Source organism: Protopterus annectens, chromosome 12.part0 (genome assembly GCF_019279795.1).
Source record: "Protopterus annectens isolate FY-2018-M chromosome 12.part0, PAN1.0, whole genome shotgun sequence".
NCBI lineage: Eukaryota > Metazoa > Chordata > Ceratodontiformes > Protopteridae > Protopterus > Protopterus annectens.
In genome coordinates this window covers 267,706,495-267,721,579 of record NC_056746.1, presented here as the reverse complement: position 1 = coordinate 267,721,579, position 15,085 = coordinate 267,706,495, and the positions used below count along the sequence as shown (strand labels likewise).

At 42.8% G+C, this 15,085-nt stretch overlaps 1 protein-coding gene across 1 annotated transcript in view; it reads right to left on the bottom strand.

The window, feature by feature from the left end:
- The window catches only part of CLUAP1 (clusterin associated protein 1), a 960,319-nt gene that overhangs the window by 455,640 nt on the left and 489,594 nt on the right, over positions 1–15,085 (bottom strand). The window contains exon 10 of the mRNA XM_044089326.1: positions 14,180–14,321. Coding sequence (XP_043945261.1) covers positions 14,180–14,321 — 142 coding nt within the window. The remainder of the gene's footprint in view (positions 1–14,179; positions 14,322–15,085) is intronic.

Sequence of the window (15,085 nt, the reverse complement as noted above, 5' to 3'; positions counted from 1 at the left end):
GCCATTCCTAAATCTGTGGAACTTTTTGCTTCATTTCAGCCTGGGTCTTTAGGTTTGTCTGTTTCTAAGCAACAATTCCCTCTTGGATTTCTAAGGGCATTTCCTTTTGTTACTCTTTTCATGGGAAAAGCCTTTCTACTTCTGTAAAGGCTCATTGTACCAGGGCTGTGGCTTCCTTTGGTGTTTGTTTCAAAGGATTGGATACCAATTCCATCCTTGAGGCAGCTACTTGGAATTCTGTGCATACGTTTACTAAACATTACAAGCTGGATGTGGTTTCCAGAGCTAGAGATGGATTTACAAGGACTATCCTGCACGGCTCTCTTGAGGGCTCTGCTGGACCTTCCTCCTCCCAGTTTTGTTCTTGAGCTTTTGCATTCTCCATAGAGTAAGGAATACCGCAACAGTTATATGGAAGGACGTAGTACAGTTGTGTAAAATCTTACTGCAACAGTAGATGTCCTTCCCTTCACTGTTGCAGTATTCTCTTCTTCCCTCCTCACCTTTTTCTTAACTCCTTTTTTCCTTCTGGGATGCCCATGTTCCTCCTTTCTCCTTCAACTGTTGTTCCTCCTGGGGCTTTTCAGTTCTGAGGTAGATATGTCTGTACATCACCTTTATGCCCCAAGCACTGAGCAGGGAGCATACGTGTGACTTACAATGTACTAGTAATCCTAAGGCTTTGGTATACTGACTGGACATCAGGCTACCCTTGATAGGGGATCCCTAGAGTAAGGAATACTGTAACAGTGAGGGGAAGGGCATATATTGTTATGGTAAGATTTACACAACTGCACTTTCTGAGGACAGGGACACTGACTTGTTTTAAGAAAGGGGTCTCTGGAGATATTACTTCTATTTGAAGACATGAATTTGATGCTTCTTTAACAGTTTTGCATTTAGTACTTAGTGGAGCATTTCTGAATATGCTTTTTAAAAAAACAAACAACTATGCTACTCCGTTGCTGTTTGTTCAGTTTTCCTACTCTTTTTTGCACTGACTGAGACTTGAAGAAGCACTGTTTTCAGTATTAACAAAGTTTAAACCATTTTATTATGAGAGCTTTACTTCATTGTAAAACCTGTATACACTGACTCAAACTCGGATCCTAGTTTAAGAAAGTACAGTTGTGTACACTTACCATAAATGTAGATTTTCAAGTGTATTCACTGTTGCAGTCATCACATTTGGGTTATCTGCTTGCAGTAGCCCTCAGTCGGCCTGATTAACAAAGTCTTGGATCCTGCGTCAGTTGCCGTCTCTTCTTCTGTGATGGCAGGTAGTCAGGGGTATAAAACATACAGCTGACGCCATTACATCAGTTTTTCTTGCCCCAGATGTCTGGTGTGCCCTTAATGAGAAGCAATTATATATATATATATATATATATATATATATATATAGATAGATATATATACACACATATATATACATATACATACAAGGATATACTTCCAATAAAAAAGCAAATACACCAAAAAGCTTTTAAGCATAGTAAAGGAGAGTAGAGGTATAGCCAAAAAAAGTCAGGAGGCTGGAGGGAGGGTAACCAGGACTGCAACTGTGAATACACTCGAACATCTACATTTATGGTAAGTGTACACAACTTTACTATGTTCTTCGTGCTTCACTGTTGCAGTCATCACATTTGGGTAGATTCCCAAAGCTAAGGATGGGAGGAGGAATTTAGATAGCATTAGGACCAGCTATAAGGCCCTGCAAAACTGCAGTGGCAAAGCCAGCTCTGAATTTAGAAAAAATTGGCAAATGGTAATGCTTGGTGAAAGTATGTACAGAACTCCAGGTAGCAGCTTCTAGGATGTCCCTGGTAGGGACTCCTCTGAGAAAGGCTGTAGAGGTAGATGCAGCCCTGGTTGAATGGGGTCTGATCCCATAGTGCTTATAGCAGAAATGAATGCAATGGCCTATCCATTTAGAAATGGTTTGCTTTGAAATAGCCTTCCCCTCTGCCCCTGCAGCAAATGCCACCAGCAGTTGTTCAGATTTCCTTTGAGGTTTATTCCTGTCCAAGTAAAATCTAAGTTGTCTGTGCACATCTAAGGAGTGCACTATCCATTCCCCTTTGTTCTGTGGATTAGGAAAGAAGGTTGGCAAATTAACAGACTGATTAAGAGCCACACTGGATACCACCTTGGGCATGAAGGAGAGATTGGTTCTGAGGGACATCCTGTCAGCATGAAAGATGATGAAAGGCTCCACTGCCATAAGGGCCTGTAATTCAGATACCCTTCTTCCTGAAATGATTGCTAAAAGGGAAGCTGTTTTCCAAGAAAGGAATTTTAAATCTGCACTAGCAGCTGGCTCGAAAGGAGGAAGAGTGAGTTTCTCCAATACAAAGTTAAGGTCCCAGGCTGGAGTTGGGGCTCTCCTGGGTGGTCTTAAATTTCTGGCCCCTCTGAGGAACTGCTAGAGCAGTGGATGAGAGAAGAGGGGAGGTTCTGTGTTATAATGAGCTGAAATGGCTGAGGCGTGAATTTTGATGAAGGATAAAGAAAGACCTTTGTGAAGCATCTCAGTAAAGTATTGTAGAATCTAAGGTAAGTTGGGCGCTGCTGTGCTCATCCCTTGAGATTGGTTCTAGGCAGAGAATCTGTTCCATTTTTCAGCACAAGATTTTCTAGTACTATGCCTCCTTGCCTCTACAATGATATCCATTCACTGGTTTACTGAAGGATGGTAAAGGAGAGATTAAGTAATTAGCCAGGCTGCTAGGTTCAGGGTTTGAAGCTGAGGGTGCAGAATCTAGTTCTCCTGCTGAGACAACAGGGTAGGGGTCTGAGGCAGGTGCCATGGGGCCAACAGTGACACACTGCGCAAGAGGGGGTACCAGTGTTGGCGTGGCCAGTCTGGTGCAATCAGTATTGTCCTTGGTTTGTCCTGCTTGATCTTTAGTAGTACTTTGGAGAGGAGAGGCAGAGGAGGAAAGGCATAAACTGAACAGCTGAAGGACAGAGCATCCACTTTCCAAGCTTGTTTGTGGGGAGTCCTTGTGCAAAATTTGTCCAATTGGTAGTTCTGGGGGGAGGCAAACAGGTCTATATCTGGGCTCCCCCATTTGTTTGTCAACATGTTGAAAGTCTTTGGTTCCAGTTTCCACTTATGTGGGTCCATGAGGTTTCTGCTTAGTCCATCTGCCAGTGTATTTAGATTTCCTGGCAGGAACTGAGCTTGTAGATGCACTTGGTAGCTCAAGGCTGTGTTCCACAGTGCCATGGCTAGTTTGCAGAGGGGGTAAGAATGGGTACCCCCCTGCTTGTTTATGTACCACATAACAGTGGTGTTGTCCGTCCTTACCATTAATTGTCCTGGAAGAATGTGGTCCTTGAAGGCTGTCACAGCATTCTGTATGGCTAAACATTTCTTTTTGATTGATATGCAGGTGAATTTGACCTAGGTTCCATTTGCCCTGAATGCACTACCCTGCCAGGTGAGCCCCCCATGTATAGTCTGATGCATCTGCTGTTAGGGTTTGGGCGGCAGGGGGTAGAGTGAATGGTAGTCCCTTGTTTTGGTGGCAGGCCACTGTCCACCAAAGGAACTCTAACCATAGGCAAGGTATAATAGGGATCATTGCTTCTAGATCCTGAGAATGTTGACACCATAGGCTTTTTAGATACCATTGTAGTTTCCTCATATGCAGTCTTGCATATGGAATTAGAAGAATGCAGGAGGCCATGAAACCCAAGGCTTGCAGTAGTTGCCTTGCAGATAGCAGGGTTAATGTGGCCACCAGTTTGAAGTAGGTTGTCAAATGAATTTGTTTCTCTGGCATGAGGAAAGCCATCTGGGAAGTTGCATTCAAGCTTGCTCCCAGGAATATAATTTGTTGACAGGGCACCAGGTGTGATTTCTTTTCATTTATGTTGTACCCCAGACAAGTTAGCACCCTTTGTACAAAAGCCAAATGATTCAAAAGTACGTCCTGGCTTTCTGCCTGAATTAGACAATCATCCAGGTATGGGTATATTTGAATATTTCTTTGCCTGCAAAATGCAATGACTGGAGCTAGGCACTTTGTAAATACCCTGGGTGCAGTAGATAAGCCAAAGGGCAGTGCAGAGAACTGATAGTGCATGTAGCCTGCTTTGAAGCGTCGGTATCTTCTGCAAGATTCCCTGATTGGGATGTGCAGGTATGCTTCCTTTAAATCGAGTGTTGCCAACCAGGCATTTCTGCCTAGCATAGGAAGCAACTGGTGAAGAGTTAGCATCTTGAATTTTGGAATCACCAAAAATGTGTTTAAAGTAGACAGGTCCAGGATAGGATGGCATGAATTGTCTTTTCTGGGTACCAGGAAAAGTCATGAGTAGAAACTTGCCCCTTTTCCTCTTCTGGTACAGTTTGAATAGCCTTTATGCTTAAGAGAGAGCACTTGCTTTTGAGCCTCTGGCCAACTGTTTGGGGTTGGTAGCATGTGGAAGTGAAATCTGTATCATTGGGAAACTATATTTAAAAGCCATTTGTCCTGGGTAATAAGTTCCCAGTTTTTTGCATGTAGAGCAATCCCCCCCCCCCACACACACACACACCAAAAGGGGCTGTCAGTTGATAAGTGCTTGGAAGTTTTAAAGTTAAGTCACTGAGACAGTTTACCATGGGGGGAGTTTTACTACTCCCAGATTTAGAAGTGTGGGCCCCCCCACTGCTTAGTCCTGTGCATACCCTGGGACTGAAGCCTGGGTGTTCTGCTGGATCTGGGTTTGGACTGAGAAGGCCTGGAAGAGGCAGGAAAGGACCAATTCTTAGAGGGCCAATGCCTACTAAATCTTGGAGGTTGTACTTGTAAGAAATCTTTAACAGTTTGCATAGATTTAGCTTTTTCCTCCATCTTTTTAAGAACTTCTTCTGCTTTGTTGCCAAACAGGCAGTCCTGATTTATGGGAGCATCCAGTAATTTAGCTTTAACATGATCTGGCAAGGATTGCTCCTTAAGCCAAGCATGCCTTCTAAGTACAGGCCCAGTGACAGCAGCCCTGCAAGATGCCTCTAGTGAATCAAAACCACTTTGCAAAGTATGCTTTCCAACCTGTTCAGCACTGATGTAAATCCTTATTTTCAGCACAATCAGGAATCAACATCATTTTCTGTTTAAGCAATCCAATAATATGTTGCTGATACTTTAACATATGGAACTTTCAGTTTAAGGCTCTAATGGCCAAGGTTGCAGAAGTGTATACCTTCTTACCCCATCTATCCAGCACCCTGGAGCCTCTATCAGAGGGGGTAGGATTTTTGGCAGTAGTAGCCTTAATGCCCTTGGGTCCCTGTGAAATGGTCTCAGGATCCGCAGTAGGATTTTTGAAAAGGAACTTTTAAGAGTCAGGAACCCTGTAATATCTATCAGGTTTTCTGGGAGCATGAGGTAAAGAGTCAGGGGCCAAGCTAGATTCTGAAAAGGCATCATCAACAATGCCTAGCACAGGAGGGATAGCTAAAGGCCTGTTCTGGGGCAGGAATAAGAAATCCCTATGCCTCTTTTTAGAATCAGAGAAATCCTGACTTTACCAAAGAAAATGCTCCCCGAGAGTATGCAAAGTTTCACCAAAAGAGAAATCCTCTGTGGGGGAAGCACAGGGAATAGAGTTCTCAGCATTAGCATCCTCATAGGTAGATAAGGGTAAATCCTGGTCATCAGAGGAAACAGAAATTTCAGAATCATGGTCAGAAGTATCATAAGCAAACTCACTCCTAGGTCTCTTAGAGGGGGAAGGTTGGCTTCCCCTGATTAAAGTAATAAGGTCTTCAGCCATTCTTATCATTTGTTTTTTAGGCATAGAGGCCTGACCATGTGGTCTGGGCATCGTTTTTTTAGGCATGGTTCGAGTTTTAGGCCTTGAAGAAGAAGATGGCGTTGGTTTAATATGCAAGTCCTTAGGCCTGAATACATCCTCAGAAGCCGGTGCCTGCACAGCGGCTCCGGACCCAAATAAGGTAGAGACATCTGCAGGTTCCACAGCTGAAGCATCTCGTGGCATACAGGACTCTGAATGGGTCTCAGTAGAGGCCTGCGAATCTGAAGTAGCGGGTATCAGGGGCTGCGAAAGTGCCTCACTGACTACCGGTGAATTAGGAGAAGCATTGTCGGCAGCTCTGGACCTAGGCAGCCTGCCTGTGTCTTTATCTTTGCGTTTTTTCGGAATGTTGGTAGTCGGATGGCTTACTGAAGACATATCTGGATACTTGAACCGAGCACCAAAATATTTAGAAGCGAAAGTATACCGACGGATAGTTTGTTGTTTAAATAAGGCACAAAACCGACAGCGAGGTACGTCATGGTCAGGGCCTAGGTAAGGAATACAGTACGAATGAAAATCTTTATGAGGTATTTGCTTTCCAGAAGAAATGCAATTACTTACTTTTACTGACATCAGTTAAGAGCAAGAAAAGGTTTCCCCAATGGAGTACTTAGCTTTTAGTTGAAGACTTCGGTTCTGAAACTCGAAAACGAAAATTTCAGGAGTCGGTCGACTGGCACTTGTGAACTGTTTCTGCTTCGGGCACCGCACGACATGGAAGACTGATGTAATGGCATCGGCTGCATGTTTTATACCCCTGAATACCTGATGTCACGGAAGAAGAGACAGCAACTGAAGCAGGACCCAAGACTTTGTTAATCAGGCCAACTGAGGGCTACTGCAAGCTGATAACCCAAATGTGATGACTGCAACAGTGAAACCTGAAGAACATCAATTAGTTTTTACTATTGAACTGTTTGGTAAAACAGTTAAGTTTTTTTTTCCCCATTGTAACTCATCAAGAACATTAAGGTATTTGATTCTGGAGAAAAGAAAAAGTTGTCTGCAATGCCTATTACACCTTTGTGGCATAATTCTCCATAACAATTGCAATGCTGGACTGCATCTTGCTAAGAGTCCACACCTTTATTATGTTGTAAATGTGCTTATCTTTCTGCTGCTTAACCACACCAGGACAAACCTCTGTGTTGTATATTGTGGACAGCTTGATACTTTTCTGATATATTAGCTAAATAGTTAACAGATTATAACTTTAGAAACTCACTTGCCCAATCTGTTACGTGAGAATGATACAAACAACTGGTCAGTCTTCTGGAAATCTTTGGTTCTATGAAGATAAAACTGAAGTTGTCTATGTACATCAAAAAGATGGAGCATGTATTCTCCCTTGTTTGAAAAATTTGGAATGAAAACCAGAAGGTTAATGACCTGGTTGATATTAGTCTCGGAAGCTACCTTAGGCAAAACATATTAGATGGTCTCTAAGGAAACCTTGTCTGTGTGGAAAACCAGGTAAGGAAATTTGGAAGATAGACCCTGGAGTGTGGATACTCATCTAGTTGATGTAATAGCAACTAGAAAAATGGTTTTCCAAGACAAAAACTTGAGATCTGATATGGCTGAGAGTTCAAATGGGTCTTGGGTCAGAGCTTAAAGCAAGGAGGACTAGGATCCTTTAGTGGATGTCAAAGTAAACAAGTTCCTTTGAGAAAGTTTCTTCTAAATTATGCAAAACCGAAGGAAAAATTATTTTCATCTATATGGAAGTTTGAAATGGCAGCCAACTGGATCTTAATAGTAGAAAAGCTAACCCCTTTATTGAAAATTGAAGGTAGAAATTCAAGTACCACTGGTATGGGGGCAGAAAAAGTGTCCAGATCCTTCCTAAGAGCTCAGAACACAAATCAGATAACCCAAGTGTGATGACTGCAGTAGTGTAACATGATGAACATCCAAATTTGATAAGGCCAAAAGGATGCAATCAGGATAACTGTGCCCTTTAACAGATATGCCTTCTATAGAAATTTAGGAATGAGAGGTAATGTGGGGTAAGCATAAAGAAGACCGGAGAGCCAATCGTGGACTAGTGCATCTCTCTGTGACTCCTCCTTTGGAGGATCAGTGAAAAGCAATTGCTGCACTTGTTGTTGAGGAGGAGAAGTGGAAAGGTGGGCAGCATGGGTGGCCACATTGACAGAAAATTCTCTCTGCCACCTTGGCATTGAGAGATCACTCATGAGGCTTCAAAATGGACCTGCTTATTTTGTCTGCAATCATACTGACCTTCCCTGGTATATGTAATACTATGAGAAAGTGGCCGGGAGAGATTGCTCGTTGCCACACTTTCAGTACTTCTTTGCATAGCGGGTAAGATCGGATTCCTCCCAGTTTGTTGATGTACCAGACTACAGACATATTGTCTGTTTGAATAGCAATTGTCCCAGAGGGGACAATATCTTGAAAGGCCTGTAGTGCTAGGAGGACTGCTCTCCTTTCCAGGATATTGATAAGCATCAAGGCCTCTTCTGTGGACCATGCATCTTGGACTGTCCTTCCCAAGCAGTGCCCTCCTCCCCAGTTGAGAGGTGTTTGTGGTCACTGTGGCCATGGGCAGGAGGAGAACAAATGGATGGTCTTGCGAAACTTCATGTGAGTGAAGTCATCAAATGAAAGTCTCTTTTGCAAGCTTGACCACTGTACCAACAGTGTCTATCCCAGAATTCGCATGTGAACCTGGCTAAAGCGACTACAGTGATAGCTGTTGGCATGGATCCCAAGGCCTGCAAGATTAGTTGTGCTGGAAAGAAAGAATGCAGGATTAATTTCTTGTTCTGAAATCTGTCTGTATTCCAGCTGGAGGAAGAGATGCTATCTGACTGGCTGTAGTCTAGAGACCAGCACCTATGAACTCCAGATTCTGTGTAGGTGTGAGCTGTAATTTGCTGTAATTAACTGCGATGCCTAGTTGAACATGAAACTGGAGCAAATATTCTCTTGCCTGTAGGGAGCAGATGCCTGGTTGAGGCAGTTAGAAGCCAGTCGTTTAGGTATGCTAACACTCGGAATTCCAGCAGACTCAGGTGAGCTGCTACCACCACCATGGATTTGGTTAACACCCTGGTGGCTGTACTGAGACCAAAGGGCAGTGCTCTGAACTTGTAATGACTGACTTCCAGCCGGAAGCGCAGATATCTTCTGGAGTGCCTGTTCATTTTGAAGTGATAGTATGCATTTTGAAGATCTATCGAGCACATCCAATCATCTTTTCCCAGTGGGAGCAAAATGGTATGAATCATGGCCATCCAAAATGTTGAATATTTCACAAACTGCTTCAGTTTGCAAAGATCCAGGATGATTCTCAAGTCCCCTGTTTTCTTTGGCACTAAAATGAATCTTGAGTAGGTCCTGGATCCTGTCTGGTCTGGGGGACCTCCTGGATGACTCTTTCTGAGCAATTTTTCTATTTCTAATGCTGCCATCTTCCTCTAACTGATTGGGACATCAAGGATTCTTTTCATTCTTGCAGGGGAACTTGGGAAAATGGTATTATATAATCTCTGGATAAAACTCTCTGCAGCCAGGAATGTTTTGTTATGGATACCTAAACTCTTTGGTTCAGAGAAAATGTCCCGCAACTGCCTCCAGAGGATAATAGTTGGGCTACATTTCAGGAGCGTTGGTAGAGTCTGTCCAAGAAGGAATCCTGGAAACCACGGTTCTGTGGGTCCCCTCTGCTGCAAGGGTGGCGCCTTCTCACCTCTGCCTCTGGGAAAACTATCTCCTCATATGTCTTAGAAAGGACTCTGAGATTTGCAGAACCACATCTTCAGATCTCCTTGTTGATTCTGGAAAAAGGGTCTTTGGGGGGTAGAAAATGTATTCCTGTGGCAGACAAGGTTTTTCCTTCTTGCTTACATCTGGAGAATGTGTCCTTTTCTTTTGGGCAAAATAAGGAAGATCCATCAAACAAAGCACTGATGAATGAAGACCTGAAGGGCTTCACAACGTCGCACAGGTACAACCAGGCATGTTTCCTAATTGCCATGTCTGAACCTGCCACTCATGAGGTACCTTCTGCTGCACTGGAAATCAGCAATTGCATTGGATTGAAGGGTAGCCAGTTTTGAAGAGACTCTATTCTAGTGCTCTGCAGACATGGACCCTGAAAGAGATATGGAGACCTTAATCAAATCTCTTTGTAGTCCTGTGAAATGTGCCAAGTAATTCACCAACTGCAGAACAATGGTTGCTGAAGCATAAACAAAAACTGTCCAAGGCCCTAGATTCCATGTTAGGGGGATGGACACAAGTCAACTGTATAAAGCAAAAAATGCAACTCCTACTAACAATGTTCACCATTACGTAATGGCTCAAACTAAAACTGCAAAAGATGTGTTCAGTCTATGTAAATATGTTAAATCTTAAGCTGCTATGCTACTAGTCAATGTTAAGTTTGGTACTATCTATGTAAATTTGAAGGCTTCTGTATACACCTTATATTCTGCTTAAAATTTAACTGTGGAGCTTTTCTCCCCAGGCCTCCGCTGAAAATGGACATGCATCCAGTCAGACTTTCCTGGTCAACAAATGTAAAGTAAATAAATAAATAAATAAATAAGAGTTCTGCTCTGCAAGCTCTTTCTTCTTGGCTGCTGTTATAACCATGGCACCAAATGGAATTCCCATTGCTGCAGTGTGTCTTGTCCTTGGGGAAGACTAGAAATTTATCTGGCCACTAAGGGATCGGCTCCACAGTGTCCAGTTCCTTCCCTGCTTGGCAAGAAACAAGGTCTATAAGTTTATCAGCCGGGGTGAGGGGTTCACCCAAGAGATAGCCAGGCCAGACCAACCACCCTTCTGTCTTAGGAGTTCAAGAATGTCTCCAAAGGAGACGTCTTCAGATGGAAATCTGGGAGACTCTGCCCCTTCATCAAAATTGGTGTCCTCTGTAAGAGACTCCTGAAGGAAATACAAGTGTCTCCTTTTACATGTTCTCTTCTGCGGGACCTCAGCAGTGGGAGGGTCTGGTGAGGTATCAGACGGGTTAGAGGAGTCCTGAGGGACTGACTGGAGACAAATTGGCTGGCTGTCCCAGTGGAATAAAAAAAAAAGTGGAAACCAGCAAACAAACACGGCTTTATTAAAATAGATAAGCGCTTTCATCTATTGAATGTAGACTTCAACCGAGTGGAATGGAAGATTGAGGCTCAGAGCAAAGACCTTAAGGTGGTAGAGTGATTTGATCTGAGGGGGTATGGATGTCCTTTCGCTAGGTAAAGAGAAAGCCCTCTTCACAATCTTGAAGGCAGAGCACCTAGGGGAGACCAAAGCCAGAGGTAGTGGAGCTGAAATTTCCTGCACCACCAGTCCCTGAAACCCTGTAAGCACTCCGCCAGAGAATGATGCAGGATCTGAGCTGCACAGAGCTGCAGCTCTGAGGGGAATGGACAGCTCCAACAACTTTGGATTCCACTCTTGTCCCCTGCATCTGGCACTGAAGCTTCAGCTCCAAGAGTCCTCTGGCTCTGAAAGACTTGGAGCTGGACAGCTTAGGGAAACAACTGGAGTCGAAGAATGAACCGTCTTCGGATCCGATGGGGACACCCCCAGGGATCACAGATCTGAGGGCCCCAAAACAGCAGGTCTGTTCGGGGAAGGAGAAACTAAAGGGGGACCAGTCAAGGGCAGGCTCACGGATCCGATGGGATATGGAGATGGAATTACCCCCATATGGATCTAAGCTCTGAGGAACTTCATCATCATCCTATCCTCTTCAGCCTCAGACAAACTCCTGGAGGACAGAAATGAGAAGCAAATGAATGGTGGCCTTGAGTGCTTGCAACGAGACTCCTGCAAAAAAGGGAAAAGGAAGTTGAGAAGGTATCAGATCCAGTAAATTAAGAGGTGACCAGATCTGAGGTGATTTTGATTTTAGAGCAGTAGAATCCAAAGTCATGGAATCCAACTTTTTTTTGACACGTTTGAAGGTGGCTCTGATGAAGAAGCCAAATTAATTTGTCTTTGGGAGCCAAGTTGGACTTTCCTTTGTCAGATTTTTTTGAGGAGGTTTGTGGCCCAGCTGTAATGGAGGAAGAAAGAAGGGGAAGGAAGAAGACCCCCTCAAAAATAAGTTTAGTACGTTTGTCGGGGAATGCCCTGCTGTTGGAGCTGGCACAAGTTGCACAATCTGCATCTTAGTGGGCAGTGACCAAACAGATGCATTCCCTGTGGGCATTTCTTGAAAACAACTGGTTTATCAGCCATCCTAGTGTACCTAAAAAAGGAAAGGCCCAACAGAAATAAACTGCAAAAAGTTAGATTAAATACTTTTTCTCATTTTTTTGGTAAAAGTTAAGAAAGACTACCAACAATGGTAATAAATAATATGCTAAAAGGGTAGAAAGGGGACAGAGAGAAGAAAGAACAAACTACCAACAATGGTATTGGACAGAAATACAGAGATTTTGGTAAAAGTCACAAAAGAAGTTGACTAGCAGAAAAAAAATTACTGGAATAAGGGAGGAAGGTGACAGAAAAACAGTAGACATCCTACTGACAGAGAAATTTTTGAAGAACTCACTATTTTTACCCAGAAAAAAACACTGATAGCTTGACAGTGAGAGGACCTGCATTAGTAGTGATATGGTGGTAAACAAGACCTGGGGTATGTTAGGTTGCTGAGGCAGAGCTTGTAAGTTTGGATCCTAGGATCTTGAAGAAGCGGTCAAGTTGGAGAACAGTCAGATCCGAGACCCCATCAGTTGAGGAATGAATGAAAATGACAACATCAGATAACATTTTTCAGCAAATCTCGGAAACCAGACTCAGCACTTCAGTCACTTATCTGACACAAATCAACATTTCTCTCTAAAAAAACACAGGAGCACAGTGTAGTTTATATGGAATACTGAGTTTAGCATGAACTACACTGTTGTTCTGGCTTAGCTATGTTCAACTTTGGAATCTCAAACATTGTAAAAGAATATATCAGTCATATGGATTTAAGTTAATATTTCTTCTCATTACATGCACCAACAAGTTCATAATCAAAATCAAGACCATTTCTAAGTATTCAAACAGAAGTATCTGCTTAGAATGTCCAGACAAGGGTTACATTATCATCTCTTTTAGCTGAAGGTTCAATATCGATTTAGTGAAAACGACCAGAATGCAGCCTGGCATCCTTAAACTCACTCCCTTCATGGCTCCATAGAGACAGACCACTAAGAGCTTAACATTGGGGGGGGCATGAATTCCACTCGGCTCTGCTTGAGACAAAACAAACAGGACAATGAAATGATTGTAAAACTGAAAAACAAGATGATAGGATGTTATCATTCAAAACAGATGATCACTAGTAATCTGTCAGAAAAATCAAATCATTTAAACAGTAAAAGACAAGCATTAAAAAAAGAAAATAGCAAATAATTCGTCATTACTCAGTGCAAGGGAAATCTAATGACTACTTTATCTTTTGCTGTCCAGGTTAGTCCCACTAGGCTACTAGCCTCTTTTCAGGGGAGACACAAGGTGGCATTTATACTACTAGGTGAAATTTGGCCAGAGTATCAGGGAACTTCCCCAACTCTTTTTGATACGTGCTAATCTGATCTTTTACATCCACCTCAGCAAACAACAAATCAAGCAGATGGGACCTTGTTTAACATCTCATCTGAAGGATGGCACACCAGGAGTGCAGCACCCACCTTATGCTGTAGTGTCAGCATTTGATCTACCTGGTGTGGGAACAGAACCCCACAGCCTTCTGCACCAAAGGTGAATGTGCTACCTGTTGTGCCAATAACACTGCTATACTTACATTTCAAATTTTACATCAAGTAACATAAAAACTACAGATGCCACTCTGAGCAATGACCTGAACATCTTGTTGTGGAACACCTACATTAGTTAAGGTACAGCTCTGGTTCTCAACTGCCATTCCAAGTAACTAGTGATGGAGTAATAGGATACTGTCTACTACTACTGGGAAGGCTTTGTAAACAGGATATCCACAGGCAGAGGAAGTGAAGTGAAAGAAATACTGTCATATGCCTAGCTGTGTCATAGTTTTAACTTGCTTTGTGGCTGTGCCATAGTTTTAACTTGTTTGCGACTGTGATGATTATTATATGTAATGAAAAACTGCAATGGTAACAAGAAAAAATATACAAGTCATGCACTGGCATTTATTAGTATCATGTCACCGGTAAGGGTGGCTGCTGTACTAAACTCACTAACAGAATATACGCTTGTAAGCTGTGTTCTACACCTATAAGGCACACTTCAAAAGGAGTATCATTCTACTGATGGAGAACAGCAAACTGTGAAATGGATAACATTTTCTAAACAAATCGTGAGAAGCATCATTCTAAGGGGAATTGCTTAAACTCTAAGACTGTACCTCAAACCGCTCCTGCTCCATCCTGTGATAGTCATCTAGTTGCTGTTCAAGGTAACTCAGGTTGTGGAACTTCTCCACATATATGTCATACTGTTTCTGCAGCTCTTCTTGACTCTTTTCATATTCATCCATAAAAGCAGGTCTGGAATCAAAAAGCACAGATGGGAGTAGGTAAAGAAACACATATATTAGTGCACCCTGTCAGCAGCTGTGAAATCTAACATCCTCAACAAACCTCAGTAATCTGAGATAAAATGAACTAAGGAAAGTACAGTAGTGTGATGTAGTTACTATGGAATCAGATAAAATTTTCATGAACCAGCTGTGAATATACATTTTCTGATATTTCAGAATGGTTTCCTACAAAAGGGATTTTATGCGGTGGTGGTGCTGCAGTAGCGTTGTCGCCTCACAGTAAGATGTTGTCCTGTTCGATTCTCAGCTAGAGCGTCTTCTGTGTGGAGACATGCGTGAATGGGCGTACCTTCATTGAAGGTTGTGCGTCAGGGCCGGAGACTCGGCACGTAAAAATCTACTGCCAATCATTAGCGGACCGGAGTTCCACTGTGGTGACCCCTAACTGGGAAAAGCCAAAAGACACAACAACAACAACAAGTACTGCAGAGAATCAAAGTTAATCAAAACAGTAGAAGTGGTGCAGGAGGTAGACTCCTAAAAGAGATTTGTGAGACTATTTACTGCAATGCACACACACACACACACACACACACACACACACACACACACACACACACACACACACACACACACACACACACACACACACACTAAACTGCTGAATGCATTTTTGGTCAAATGACGTCATTATGATGCACCATAATACTAGAAAATTGAGGCATTTACTCTTGCTGCAGTAAGTATTAAAAAATCAGCTCTTACTCCCCA